General features: G+C 45.4%; 1 protein-coding gene across 1 annotated transcript in view; it reads right to left on the bottom strand.

The window, feature by feature from the left end:
- SELENOT (selenoprotein T) overlaps positions 1 to 15,272 on the bottom strand; it is a 109,083-nt gene that overhangs the window by 30,494 nt on the left and 63,317 nt on the right. Inside the window, exons 2-3 of the mRNA XM_078667210.1 lie at positions 10,873 to 10,983; positions 1,525 to 1,651 (exon numbers count right to left, since the gene is read on the bottom strand). Of these exons, the coding sequence (XP_078523336.1) occupies positions 1,525 to 1,651; positions 10,873 to 10,946 (201 nt within the window). The 5' untranslated portion in view covers positions 10,947 to 10,983. The remainder of the gene's footprint in view (positions 1 to 1,524; positions 1,652 to 10,872; positions 10,984 to 15,272) is intronic.

The following is a 15,272-nucleotide window of genomic DNA, read 5'->3' as shown; positions in this document are numbered from 1 at the left end:
AATTCCGGACATTGGTGGGCTTTCGTCTTCCAGATTTCATGGTCACTCCTGAGTGACAGACTCTGTCCACTCCGATTGCAGGTACCTCTCAACTAGAATCCACCGGACACTTTCCCCTTCTTCAGCAGCGTCACTTTCCTTAAGTCCTCCATTGGGTTCGAGGGCGGTTTCCTACACTACTACACACCTATGCACCTGGTGTAGGTAACATGGGTACTAGGGTATCCACTGGTGGGGTGGATCTCCAGCCCTCTGTCTTCCACGGAGTTTCATCAGGGTCCACTGCGAAGGGTTGTTAATCTTCAAAAATCCAACTGTGACTTACAAGTAGAGTTTTACAGAGCATGCAGTCATGTTCCCACACTGCACACACTCTCCGTGGGGTTCATAGTCACTCACCAGGGTGGTTCCTTGGATCCCCAGGACTTCTACATCCACTCTACATTGTCTTGACCAGAGTCGTGGTTCTTATACCACTTTTAGTATATGGTTTGGTCCCCCCCAGGCCCACTGTGTATTCTGTGCTATTAACTGTATTTCTATGCAAAGTATTGTGTGCATTGCGTTTATCTCTGGGTAGGAGATATCTAAACATGTTAGAGAGTATTATATACTAAATACATATTTTTATAAATACCTTGTTGGGTTCTTTTTCACTTAATCTATACTATTAAATTGCATTCTGGTCAAACAAGCTGCTTTACACTCCTTCAGGACTAAGCCTGAAGGCTGCTCTCCACAGCAACCACTCACAGAGCTTTCCAAGGTTGTTTAACACCTCTTAAATCACCATTAGGATTGTCTGGACTGGTGCAGGGTGCCCACTTACATTAGTGTACATCATATACAAGGGCAGCTTCTCACACCCTCGTCTTTTACAACTAGTTTTAAATGCTGCACTGCAGAAAGGACTGAAAAAAAGTTACTCAGAAAAATGCGGACTCTTCAAATTTTAATGAGGGACCCAACCGCTAGTTTACATTCCTCCTCTAGAAAATGCCCCCTACTGACGAGCTCTCTACCTCTTCCAGCTGAGCGGTCACGTTTTCCTACATATAGGGTTGGATCATAATGTATGCTTTGCAAAGAGATAGCTGGGTGAGTGTTGTGAAGGAGTGCGAGCAAGATCTAAAAAGTTGTCCACCTGTAACTATTATTATACAGCTGGTTTCTATAACGGAGTCACAGTCCGTGCATAACCTGAAAAATAGTGTTAGGCTCTGTATTACGCAGTTGTTTGCCTCACAACTTATATTGGGCAAGTCTGGGTTGACTGATCACCCTAAAACGCTGGATTCATAATTTATTGTTCAACAATACCTTATCTGACTAAAATGAAAATTGCACCCGAGAACCACCAACGTTTTTATCTAATAATAGAGATAATACAGATTTAATTCATAACATTTTGTAAGCTTCAAACACACAATATAATTTACCAAACCCCACGAGACAATCGCAAACTCAGCAAATCAGAAAATCAACGTTTGTAAAAGAAAAGGACAAATACAATGTCTGCTGTACCTTATTTTCTTGACCCCAAATCCAGAGTCCAGGAGCTTGGATGCCAAATAACACAAAAGGATCTTTTCCCACAACTATTAGGCCAATTAATATGATCTTAAAAACGGACAGGAAGGATGCTATGTGTCTGTAGGGAGAAGAAAATAAAGTCAGTAGAAAATATGCATTATAACTGATGAAGCAGAACTCATTTCACTCAAAAGGACAATACATTGAGACCACAGAAGAGGAGACCCCAGTGGTACAACAGGTAATGTGCATTATTGAGAACTCAACATAGATGGAATAGGAGGCAGAACTCCGGGTCTTGAAGATTTGAGAGCTCCTAAAGTCTGGCTTCACAAATCAAAGATTTACAAAAAAAAACTTGCCATAGAATGCGCCAATGCTTCGCTCCTCATTGACTGCCTCTTTAACAACTTCTGGGGCCGTATATTAGTTTTGGCACAATGAAGGGAAACGCATAGTATTATAATGATTGCACTGCCCTAAATGGCTGCCTGCATTTTTAAAGGGTTTCAGAGCTCCCCTTGCAGGTGGGTGCAGTCACTACTGCACCCGCCTGCCAGAGGATGTCAGTGGGGGGGTCCAAAGGGTCCCCTTTACCCCCTGCAGAGTGCTACTCTCAAGAGGCACACTGTCATTGCACCAATTTATAAATAGCGCACTGTCAGTGCGCCTCCTGAGGGCTTTTGTGCCCCTGCGCCAGCCTCTGTAATAAAGATTGGGCACAGAGACAAGGGGATTCCCTCATTTGCACGGGGCACACTCCCATTCAAATGAGGAAGCGCCCCATGAAAGATTGCACTGGTGCTGTATGAGCGCCAGCGCTATCGGTTTTACAGAAGGGGCCGCACAAGCATCTGCTGCCCCTTCTGTAATACCGAAGTGCCCAAGGGGCGCACAAAGCAGGCGCAAACACCTGTTGCACCCACGGGGCTCATTGTGTAATACGGCCCCTGATACTTTACCTTTATTTATTCCTTTTATGGTCATTATTTGGAATGAACTTATTAATTGCTTCACTTACTAAAACGGTTTTGGAAACAAGACTTGCACGACGTTAAATACAGAAACAGTATTTAAACTGGTGTGTAATTCAGACCTTAACATACAATGCAGCACTTTCCCAAATAGAGATGCTGGTGCAATCGGTCTCTCACAAAAAAAAAAAAAGCAATTGAGGCTACTGCTCCAACTCATACTCTTACTCTGAGGAGTCAATAAGAACAAACACCTGCTGACAGGGCATATGGCATGGGCTTCCTAGCAAAAGTGAGGGACCATGCATCCAACGTCGCAAGGATGGTACAGCCGGCACAAGCCTGGACTCTATATCCAGCAGTTGGTCTAGGTGTTTTTAAATATGTAACATGTGGAGCTTGTTACAGGTAGCTACCTCTATGCAGGACACCTGTGGTTCTCTAAGACTTAGGAACCTCCAAGATGATTCAGTCTCACTGCCCATTAATTGATTCATCACTTAAATGATGGCCATTATAGTTTGTAGCAAAACAAGGGGAAATGTAAAGCAAAGTAGCAACATTCTTTGAGAACATCTGTGGTTGATCATGATCTATAAATGTCATCTTTATCTATCTGGAGTGGGGAGGAAGAACAATTGAGGGAATTTCTCCTTTGGATCAATTTGACGACACCTTCCAGGGACGTGGGAGAAGAATGAGAAAAGGGACTAAAGAAACCATTCTAGACCCAAATGGATGAGGAAATAATGCACATCAGATAAATCCAGAATAAATTCACCCAGCAAAATCTTAGATTAACAGCTACAACAAATAGACACACTGAATACTTAGTCTAATTTATTAATAAGGAATAAAATTAAAAGATAGACTTTTATACTTGTATACCAAACAGACAGCAAGAAAACAATTGCTCCATTTTTTAAGTTACCACCTCAAATGTCAACAGGAACGCGGTAAGTTCGGCAACATTTTAAGACTAAGGAGAAATTGTTCATCTATGGCAACTATCTTATGAATTTTGTAGATCTGAAATAAAAAAAATGTGTTGTATCTGGGGATTCAAAACGCTTAGTGAGACAGTCATTAGAAAGGAAGTTCTACCAAAGCGAGTCCATTTTCAAAAGTAAAACAAAAAAAGATGAATTTTTGGTATGTGTTTGTCTCCACGCCACCTTTAATAATAAGATCGGGAATTAAATAAACCAACATAACTCGTAACTCCCGTGACGAGGACACCAAGCTATTGAGGCAGTGGTTGCCTTTCGATGAAAGTTACACTAGTTATACTGGTAATTAACGTTCCTATTGCTGGAATAAGATGAACTAGAAATACATCCAGGAAGCAGACCCAGTCACAGGTAACCGCTGATGCAGGGCTCGCCATGAATGTGAGTGGGTTTGGTTACAAACCAGTGGAAACCTAAAAGATAGGTTACAAAACTACACAAGATTACAAATTGCAGAACCAGCAACATCACAGTTCTTCATATCCAAGTAACCAGAGATATATTTGAGAAAGAGGCAGGGAGATGCGCCTCAGATTTTGGGGACGTTAAGTTGGGTACAGGCATCAAGAAACAGAATGCACCCATGGTTCAAGATTGTATTCATATGTGCCATGGTGAGAAACCACTACGGTTGCTCGTCATAGAGGGAATCAGGAGCAATACCAAAGGAGGCAATGACACCAAAAATATGAAAATAGTGAATTATACTGAATTTTAAAAACTTTACGGGCCCACACTCGAGGTCTCAATGAAAATCATCAGATCAGAAACTGCAAATAAATATTAATGGATTAATTCAAATTCAAGCAGATATTCTATTCACTCTTAATTCTAAGCTGTTCTCATTGGTACCACTTTTTGAGCCGACACTTCTCTTTTTGTTATTCTATGATGGAGACTGTCGGAGGGTTAATTTTAAATATGTGAATGATTTACATATTTGTCTATATTTGATTGATAATTTATTTACTTTTTTTCTTTCAATTCCTATCAAAGCATAATAGAATATGTGGGATATATATATATGCCTGAAAGGGTTTTGTTTTGACTTAATACTGGGTGCTCCCTTGTGTCTGGACAAAGCTATACCTCTCTGAAGAGCTCTAATTAGAGCGAAACACTGTGTCAGGGGTTGCTTTTATTCATTTCAGGTTGGCTTGAGTTGGTATTTTACCAATTCAAAGCTGTAATATTGTGCCTGGAGTGATAAATGGCTTTTGTTATTTGACAGCTCGGCAAGGACTGCACTGTACTAGTCCTATGCTTAAAGACGTTGCTGTTTAAATGGCGAAAGACTTTGTCATTTTCTATCTCGGCATGGATAGCACTGTCTAATCCTATGCTTAAAAACTTTGATAGAAAAACAGACATTTGAGGTGAGCAGATCTAGAGTGTCGCTGGTGTTGAGAGTGCTCTAACAGGAGCTGCTTTCCACCTAAACTGAGACCTACCCAGAGTTCTCTGCTTCTTTTTTGCATATATATATATATATATATATATATATATATATATATATATATATATATATATATTAGAAGATATCTATTCACCTATAGAGACCTTTTAGCACAAGTTTACATCTGAAACAAAATATTACACATACGTTTGTCCAAGAAAAACAGAAGAATCTCAATACAAATGCTTTATAGTCCAGGTTCTAGGTTTGTTCTCCGATACCAACAATGTTGCAGATGTACTACATCATTCCTGGCATTCTGAAAGTCTTCCTTTGAGGTGTGGGTTGCTGTAGGGCTCTTCCTTGATACTTACCCTTTTCAACATCTATATGCACCCCCTCGTCTGATCCTTCATGCTGTCAATGGTTTCTTAAGTCAATGATACCCAGCTGATATCCATCTCTCCTGATCCCAGCTCCAAACACCTCAATCTGGCCCCTGTCTTCAGGGAGTGGCCAGAAGGATAGCCAAATGTAAACTCAAGCTCAATGAAGAAAAGACCGAGGTAATGGTATTTGGTTATAATCTTAATAAGAAAGTTCCAACTCCTCTGTCTGATTGTCTGGAAGGACTCCCTAGTCCTAAATGTGTGACAAAAAGTCTCAGAATGTGGCTGGACTCTAGTCTTGCCATTAAGCAGTAAGCAAAAAAGACTTGTAGAGAGCTATTCTGGTATCCTTAAAAAGACTTAGAAGAAAGGTTTTTAAACTCCTCCCTCTTTTTGCCAGAAGACTATTTGTCCAGGCCCTCATCACTCCTTGCCTCGATTTTGGAAATGCTCTTCACCTTGGTTAACCTAAATATGTGATGAAAAGGCTACAGACTGTACAGAATGCTGCTGCTGCTCAGCTGCTTATGAATCTACCTAATGCAAAAACAACAGTTGATGGACAGAATGCAGAACAATGTCATACAATCACACCAGTACAGAGATCTGGGCCTAAATCCATCTTTTTTTGCACCCCACACCACCCCAGTTCAGACATGGTCACATGCAAATCAGCCTTAGCCTGTGCCTCATGGGAACAGTCTAGCCCGAACTGCCAAGCCATGTCTTTTCTGGACCGGAATCAAGCATCCTAGGACCGGTTTCGGGAACAGTCTAGCCCGAACTGCCAAGCCATGTCTTTTCTGGACCGGAATCAAGCATCTTGGGACCGGTTTCTGGCTATCAGCGTCTTCAGCCAGGATAGCTTGACTCCAGTGTTGAGGAGAGCACGGGACTCACGTCTGAGCATACCCTTCCCACTCGGGGTGACAAATGCAAAAACAACGGTTGTTGGACAGAATGCAGAACAATGTCATACATTCACCCCAGTACAGAGATCTGGGCCTAAATCCATCTTTTTTTGCACTCCACACCACCCCAGTTCAGACATGGCCATATGCAAATCAGCCTTGACCCTGTGCTTCATGGGAACAGTCCAGCTCAAACTGCCAAGCCATCTACCTAGGCACCAATTTGCTAAAGAAAAGACCTGAAAGATCTTCATAGCTTCCAGTAGTGCAGCATGTTCAGTTCAATGCCCTATGCATTTTGCATAGATCACTTTACAAGAGAGGTCCAACTCTGTGAAGATCACTAGCTACTCATAATATAATACTGCATCTTAACTATGGTTTTTCCATTATTTGAAATAATTATTTGTGGGGTCCAGTCCAGGTCATATGATCAGGTCCACTGACAAGAGAGGACTTAAGTGGCCAGTTTGTGTGGTACATTAAAAAGGATTGTTTTTCAAAGATGAAAGCAAACGCTCTGCTCTTATTGTGGTTTCGCTTCTGACAATTGTGTGTGTGCGTGCGTTTGACACTCCCAGCAGCTTTTGCATATTTAAATCAATCTAACACGTGTCCTTTCAGAAAGCAGTCTTCTGACACTTGAGCTGAAGCTCCCCTGTATTGTCTAACTGCCCCATTATTTCCTCTGCTCACAGTTACAGGAAGACAATTCTACTTCCACATCCCGCCACCCGCTCAAAACTATACAATTCCCCCATAAGTGGGGGCAGTGACGTTCAGGGTGAGGACATAGGCAACAGGATATAGTCTGCGAATAAAGAAACTTTATGCTCTGTGGAGCAAAAATAAACCCCCTGTATACGCTCTGTGGAGCGTATTTTAGCCACTAAGGGTTCAATGTTCAACGTGAACAGAAGAGGTGACAAAAGGCACCCCTGTCTGGGTCCTCGTTTTAGTGGGAAGACTTTCGAGCTCACTCCATTAACTAGCACTCTCACTTTTGGGGCAGCTGAGTTAGCCTTAATCATGTTAATGAATTGGTCGCCAAAGCCGAATTTCTTCAGCGTAGAAAATAGAAAGTTCCAATCCACCCAGTCAAAACCTGTTTTAGCGTAGAGGACCACTAGAACTGCCGGGACTGCATTTTTTTTTTTTCATGAGATGTATGACCCTTTGAATGTTGTCATGGGTTTGGCGCCCTTTGATAAATCCGGATTGGTTTGGGTGGTTCACGTCGGGAAGAATTGAGTCCAGTCTTGTGGCTAGAATTACAGAGTAAAGTTTTACATTAAGTATCAAAAGAGCAATCAGTCTATACGATCCGCACTGTATCGGGTCTTAACCTGGTATGGTAGTACTGAGATGATTGCTTCACGCATTGTGGAAGTTGGCTCTCCTGCGCTTGTCATGTAGTTAAAGAGCGTCACTAATTGAGGGATGAGCTCCGAACTGAATATTTTGTGTAAATGGGCTTTCTGCCCATCAGGCCCAAGGGCCTTATTAGGCTATGGGGCTCCGACTGCCGCCCGGACCTCCTCTTCCATTATCGGACTCCAGAGGGCTAATCATTTTGTGCTCTTGTTACCAGAGGTAGAGTGATCCCGTCCAAATTCACCAGTTGGGCGTAATCAGATGGTTCCTCTGCCAAGTATAGAGCATTATAAAAGTTTCCAAATATGTGCCTTTTCAGTGTCAGTTCCCGTAATCCTCTACAGGTCATCCCTGATCTCGCCAATGTCTTTTTTTCTCTCTACTCTTAGTTGTCGCGCTAAATGGTAGCCTACTTTATTACTCAGTTCATATCGTATCTGCTGAAGGCGCGTAAGGGTAATCTCTGCTAGGTTAGTGTAGATGGCATTAAGCTTTCCCCTCAGCGCAGTTACCATTCTTTGTTGAGCTGGTGTCAGGTTCTCTGTGTGATTTTTCTGCCTCCAAGTTCGGGTTCTAATGTCTGCTGCTCTGCAGTTCTCGGTTTGTTCAAGGAGGAATTTAAGGCAATACATTGTCCCCCTCAGCCCGCCTTGAAGGCCTTCAAGGTGGTTGAGGGAAGGAATCTCCTGTATTATGTTGAAAGTATTCCTTAATTGATGATTGTAGCTCATCTCTCAGTCTATCTCAAGTTAAAGTGCTAGGAAAGAAGAAACGCAGGTACTTTGGCTGTGGAGCATCCCAGTCCAACACTACAGATAGCGGGTGTGGTAAAGTTATGGGGTATATTGTTGCAGTGTGCATGACCTGAACCAAGGCGTTGCTCACAAAGATATAATCATCCACTCGTGCTCACTTATTCTCAGAAGTATACAGAGAATACACAGTGTCTTTTCAATAAATTTATTGAACAAACGTTATTCTTTCACAAAATGCGTGTGCTGCAGTGATTAATACACAGAAGCAGATATACGTGATTACAAGCACTAATAGTGTGAATAGTAGATAGAATTCTACCATGGTGCTATAAATGTATATATGCGGGCATATAAAACAAGGCTATTATCAAGCGCACTCCAACGATGCAAACCCTACTCCAATTGTACCATGTGTAGGTGTAGAGCCAAGGATCCTCCCAAAGGACGATCCAATCCCATTAACTGATGGGATAGAATGAAGGACCCCCATCTTGGTCACAAACTGGACACCCCTCACGAGAGGTCAGACCACTGGGTGGTGATTTCTCAGCATGCGAGGACCCTCGCTGTCAGCGGAAGTGCCTACTTTGCCAATCTAGCAGGATGCTAATCTTTTAGAATAGAAAGCGGCCTTGTGAGGTGTGTATAGATTAGTGATGTTATGGATAAGTTTATAGCCCTGTCGCCCCGTGGATGAAGATAGTGCTGACATTTGTACATCATGCAAAACTAGACCTTGTACATGGTTTTCAGTGCTTTGTGATAATGTTGTGCAAAGCTAGATGTGTAAACAAGTTTAGTTTCAGGGAAAATAATCCAACATTGTTGTGCAAGCAAATATGTGCAAAAGGTCACCGCTGAAAATGTTATTTGTGAGGACAATGTAGGAAATAAGCTGCTTCGCTACATGGGCCTAAGTTTGGAATAGAAAAATGTAATCTGTAAAATTAAAACGGAAAGCTGTTCTTTTCAAGACACCACTCAGATTTCCTGAAGATATTATTCTTGAACTCCTCATTTTGTAAAGGTTAGTGATTTTAGTGTGTGTACAGAGAAGGTGGTTAACAAGCCAGGTTACAACTGAAATGCGCATGGTCCTTTTAATGCAGGTTCACTAGTTTACAACTAACAGTGTAACAAAATAACTTAAACATATTACTTTCCACTGTACTATGGTTTATTTTTAGTCCCTGTAACTTTTTTTTTTTTAAAGTAAGAGTATGAACGAGTATCTGTACAAGTATGTCTCAGCCATCAGAATGATTAATTTGGTATATGGCAGATTTAAAGATAGTACTTTACATGTATTTTTTCAAATGAAGTTTGCTGAAATACAATAGATTAAAAGAACTGTAGTTTATTACACCACAATATATAACAAGTGTAATTTGACAAATTTCGAAAAGGGGCCATTGTCTTTGTAAAGATCAGAGGGGCAGCAGTGAGATGGAATAGCAATATTCTGAACTGGTAATGCTGGTTCTCTACAGTAAAGCGGAGGCTGTGGCAAAAAAAAAAAGTGTAAAGAAAAAGGAGCATCCCGTAGAAACATTGGATAGAGTCAATTACAGTTTTGATCAGCTCCCAGGACCGTGGTAAAAAAAACCATGTTGAACTTATGTAAATGGAGCAAGTTAGTCACCCAGTTCTTTCTTTGCTCATAAAAGGAGGAGACTGAATTGGGCAGAGGTGGTCTGGATGTGTATGGCTGTAGGGGATGCATAGCACTTATTCACCAATGAAAGGACGCAATGGTGAAAAGGAGGCCTTCCTTGACCCCAAATGAATTACAGTGCGAAACTAAGATGGCACTCCGATGGGGGAGGGGGGGGGGGGGTTTGATCACAAAGAATAAAATGAGGACAGAAGAGTAAGTATGCCAACCCATCAACTTACATCCCATCTTTTTAAAGCGGACACATTGATTAATACCACTAGGCATTTGTACAAAAAGCAGTGCTGGCAACATTTCCATCGATATGTTTTCTACAAAATTGTTTCAAGTAGTAGTTTTGTATTGTATTTCTAGTAGGAGTTAATAAATTCGACTCCGTCAAGCGTATCTACTTCCACCAATGTTAGTGTGTGTGGCTACCACATTTTCCTTTAGTCTGCCAAGGAAAGACCGGTGTAGCAGCATGAGAGTAAATGATTAGGGTTTCGAACAGTCAATGGACACTGATGAATGAAAGCCTTTGGCAGAGCTGAGCAACACATGATTAAGAATTAATCAACTTGGGTTTAAAACCTAGACACAGATATAAGAGACAAGCTAAAAACTTAGTGAGCACGTCAAACAACAAATACTGTTATTTTAGACCTAGAACATTACTTTTAATAAATACAAACAAAATATAAGGTTCTTCATTCAAGATATTCTTTCATCTAGGTTAAACTGGCATTCAAGGTGTAATTAGGGGATGTGTTACTGATCGCTCAATACTTCAACCACTGCAGTTTCAGATACAGATGCTCAAAATGTTTATTCAGGGCAATGTTGACCAGAGATAGTTTTAACTCTTGCGCTTACCTATAAACAGGCAGAGGGAGGTAGTTTTCCCCTTCTATGCGGATGTCTGGGTACCGCTGGCTAATAACCCGCATGTACTCCTCAAACACCCGCCGGTAGCCTCAGGATACGCTGCAGGGAAAATACAATTTAAAAAACTTCAAATTCATGAATTTTAATTTTAACAGTAGGTTCTTAAGGGAATCGTGAACAAAACATAAAATGATATTGGCATAAATCAGTTAGCCCACTCGTATGCAAATAAATGATGATCATGTAATTTTTCAGATGGGAAAAACATGAAGATTTAGCAAGCCAAGCAAATCTACCAAAGGACGACTGTTAAAACAAGCATTGCAAATGCAATAGGTCTCGCATTAGAAAAGTTGGAGCTATTGGTCTTGTAAATGACAAATATTTTATTTATTTGTTGGTTTTTAAAATAGCTAAATTGATAGTTGTCATTTACAATGCCAATAGTTTTATCTTTCGCAAATGTGACACCTATTGTAACACAATATGTGTGAGGGCGAGTGAGGGCGAGTGAGGGCGAGTGAGGGCGAGTGAGGGCGAGTGAGGGCGAGTGAGGGCGAGTGAGGGCGAGTGAGGGCGAGTGAGGGCGAGTGAGGGCGAGTGAGGGCGAGTGAGGGCGAGTGAGGGCGAGTGAGGGCGAGTGAGGGCGAGTGAGGGCGAGTGAGGGCGAGTGAGGGCGAGTGAGGGCGAGTGAGGGCGAGTGAGGGCGAGTGAGGGCGAGTGAGGGCGAGTGAGGGCGAGTGAGGGCGAGTGAGGGCGAGTGAGGGCGAGTGAGGGCGAGTGAGGGCGAGTGAGGGCGAGTGAGGGCGAGTGAGGGCGAGTGAGGGCGAGTGAGGGCGAGTGAGGGCGAGTGAGGGCGAGTGAGGGCGAGTGAGGGCGAGTGAGGGCGAGTGAGGGCGAGTGAGGGCGAGTGAGGGCGAGTGAGGGCGAGTGAGGGCGAGTGAGGGCGAGTGAGGGCGAGTGAGGGCGAGTGAGGGCGAGTGAGGGCGAGTGAGGGCGAGTGAGGGCGAGTGAGGGCGAGTGAGGGCGAGTGAGGGCGAGTGAGGGCGAGTGAGGGCGAGTGAGGGCGAGTGAGGGCGAGTGAGGGCGAGTGAGGGCGAGTGAGGGCGAGTGAGGGCGAGTGAGGGCGAGTGAGGGCGAGTGAGGGCGAGTGAGGGCGAGTGAGGGCGAGTGAGGGCGAGTGAGGGCGAGTGAGGGCGAGTGAGGGCGAGTGAGGGCGAGTGAGGGCGAGTGAGGGCGAGTGAGGGCGAGTGAGGGCGAGTGAGGGCGAGTGAGGGCGAGTGAGGGCGAGTGAGGGCGAGTGAGGGCGAGTGAGGGCGAGTGAGGGCGAGTGAGGGCGGGTGAGGGCGGGTGAGGGCGAGTGAGGGCGAGTGAGGGCGAGTGAGGGCGAGTGAGGGCGAGTGAGGGCGGGTGAGGGCGGGTGAGGGCGGGTGAGGGCGGGTGAGGGCGGGTGAGGGCGGGTGAGGGCGGGTGAGGGCGGGTGAGGGCGGGTGAGGGCGGGTGAGGGCGGGTGAGGGCGGGTGAGGGCGGGTGAGGGCGGGTGAGGGCGGGTGAGGGCGGGTGAGGGCGGGTGAGGGCGGGTGAGGGCGGGTGAGGGCGGGTGAGGGTTAGAGAGTGTGAGGGGGTGTGAGGGTGAGTGAGGGGGTGTGAGGGTGAGTGAGGGTGAGTGAGGGTGAGTGAGGGCGGGTGAGGGCGAGTGAGGGCGAGTGAGGGCGAGTGAGGGCGAGTGAGGGCGAGTGAGGGCGAGTGAGGGCGAGTGAGGGCGAGTGAGGGCGGGTGAGGGCGGGTGAGGGCGGGTGAGGGCGGGTGAGGGCGGGTGAGGGCGGGTGAGGGCGGGTGAGGGTTAGAGAGTGTGAGGGGGTGTGAGGGTGAGTGAGGGGGTGTGAGGGTGAGTGAGGGGGTGTGAGGGTGAGTGAGGGTGAGTGAGGGTGAGTGAGGGGGTGTGAGGGTGAGTGAGGGGGTGTGAGGGTGAGTGAGGGTGAGTGAGGGGGTGTGAGGGTGAGTGAGGGGGTGTGAGGGTGAGTGAGGGGGTGTGAGGGTGAGTGAGGGGGTGTGAGGGTGAGTGAGGGGGTGTGAGGGTGAGTGAGGGTGAGTGAGGGGGTGTGAGGGTGAGTGAGGGGGTGTGAGGGTGAGTGAGGGGGTGTGAGGGTGAGTGAGGGTGAGTGAGGGGGTGTGAGGGGGAGTGAGGGTGAGTGAGGGTGAGTGAGGGGTTGAGGGTGAGGGGTTGAGGGTGAGGGGTTGAGGGTGAGTGAGGGTGAGTGAGGGGTTGAGGGTGAGGGGTTGAGGGTGAGGGGTTGAGGGTGAGGGGTTGAGGGTGAGGGGTTGAGGGTGAGGGGTTGAGGGTGAGGGGGTGAGGGGTTGAGGGTGAGGGGTTGAGGGTGAGGGGTTGAGGGTGAGGGGTTGAGGGTGAGGGGTTGAGGGTGAGGGGTTGAGGGTGAGGGGGAGGGGTCTGACTTGTTTAATGCCACAGATGCAACAATTATTAGCAGGGACTCCATATACATTCTCAGTAGGACTGCTGCATTTTTAAAAGCCCAAGAGCAGCTCATAGCCCAGGAACGGATGTACAAGTAAGAGCACAATACCAGCTACACAGAATAGTGCCCAGCTTTCCTTTTAACAGCCGAATGCATTCTGGGAGTTGTCGTCCTGTTTCATTTCAACTATAACAGATGTACTAATGCACCCTAAAAAGGTAAAGGCAAGCCCAGGGCAAAGCTCTGGAATCGCTGATGATATGGTGTCATCTGGAGAGCATAGTATGGAAGACAACACTTCTTGCAGGAGAACTGATATACATTTAAATGTACAGCAGCAGATACACGTGGAAGAAGGAACTGTAATTGATCTCAATACGACTGCAACTTTCTGTTGAAGGAGCGAAATAACTCAGAAACACATGTCCAGGAATGCATCAAGCATTGGCTGTGCAAACACATATGTTAAAACACATCTAACAGGAACTGCATCTGCCATAATGATTTGCGGTATGTAATGCTGACCTGCAGTGTGCCCCCGCACCCCCTACCCTTTTGAAAATTGGACCAATTTGCCCGAAAACAATGACGTGCAAAAGAAAGGCCTGAACTGGGACCCGGAGTGGCAGGGACCCGGAATAGCTGCTGACGTGATGCCATCTAAGAAGGAAAGCAGCTCCCAGGGTTGCCAGGTTCACAGATGGGTGCCATTTTTCCCATTTGTGCGAGGAAAAAAAAAACAAGGGGGCAGGGAGAGAACAGACGAGTGGAGGGAGGGAAGGGGTGTGCGGTGAGAGAAAGGGGAGAGCAGACAACTCAGAGGTAAGGGACAGAGAGAAGTAGAGAACAGAAAAAATATATAAAGGGGAGAAAGAAAGGAGTGAGACATATAGTGAAGAGAGTGAGGCGGGGGAAAGGAGGAAACACGGGGAATCGAGAGGGAAAGAAGAGATGGCGAAGCAGAGGGAAGGGGAGAGAAAAAGGTGAAGTAAGAGGGATAGGGAGAGACAAAAGGAAGACAGACTGCAACTGTGCTGGGAAGGGATAGAAATGTGAGGCCCCTTAAATATCCCGCTGTTTGGCTCGCGAAAATCAATTAACAAAGTTTCACCGTAGAAAGACTCAGTTGGCTTAATGCCAAAACGAGTAGTTTAATAGTCATGCATGGTTTTGCATACAAATGACGTCAAAACCGGCTGTCCGTCACGTTGCACCGCGTCCCGAGCAGTGTTGCCAGGCAGCATGGAAACAGAAAACCCAGTTGTGAAAATAAGAACAGACCGTAAAATCCCAGTCGATTATAGTATGATCACAATGTAGGCAGGAAGAGAATATAACGCTCCGTTCGAAAACTCATTAGCAAGCAATACACGAGTGCGCAGAATTGAATTAATCAAGCACCTTCCCAAAATGCAAAGTTTTGCATACAAAAACGAAAAGCTCAGGTGTAAAAACAAAAGAAAAAAAAACCCCGATGTGGGTAGGGGGGAGGAGAAGTGCGACACGGCCGCAGCAGGGGGCGGAGCGGGGAGAGCGGCAGGGGCCTTCACTTCAAAGGAGTGGGAGGAGTGCTGCTGGGGAACAGGTGGCGATTTGATGCTGTGCACGCGCATTTTAGGTCAATGCGCTTGCGCATTGACCTAAAAGCGCACGGGCACGGCACCAAATCGCCAGTCTAGGCAAACCTTGGGTAAACCTTGTTTAAAGCCCTATAGTCTCACTTCTCTCAATGCGCATGCGTATTGAGAGGTCACGAGACCTAAAAAACGAGCTGTATCTAATAAACTTTCAAGGGGTGATGGCAAAGGGGCAAAGATTCCAACTGCACAATAAAATGATCACAACAACAGGACAGGGTCAGACCTTCCAAAACACTGTGTCAAACAATTTGACAAACTGCAGTAAAAAACA

The sequence above is a fragment of the Lissotriton helveticus genome, chromosome 11 (assembly GCF_964261635.1).
Source record: "Lissotriton helveticus chromosome 11, aLisHel1.1, whole genome shotgun sequence".
NCBI classification, from domain to species: Eukaryota; Metazoa; Chordata; class Amphibia; order Caudata; family Salamandridae; genus Lissotriton; species Lissotriton helveticus.
This window is presented reverse-complemented; position numbering and strand designations above follow the sequence as displayed.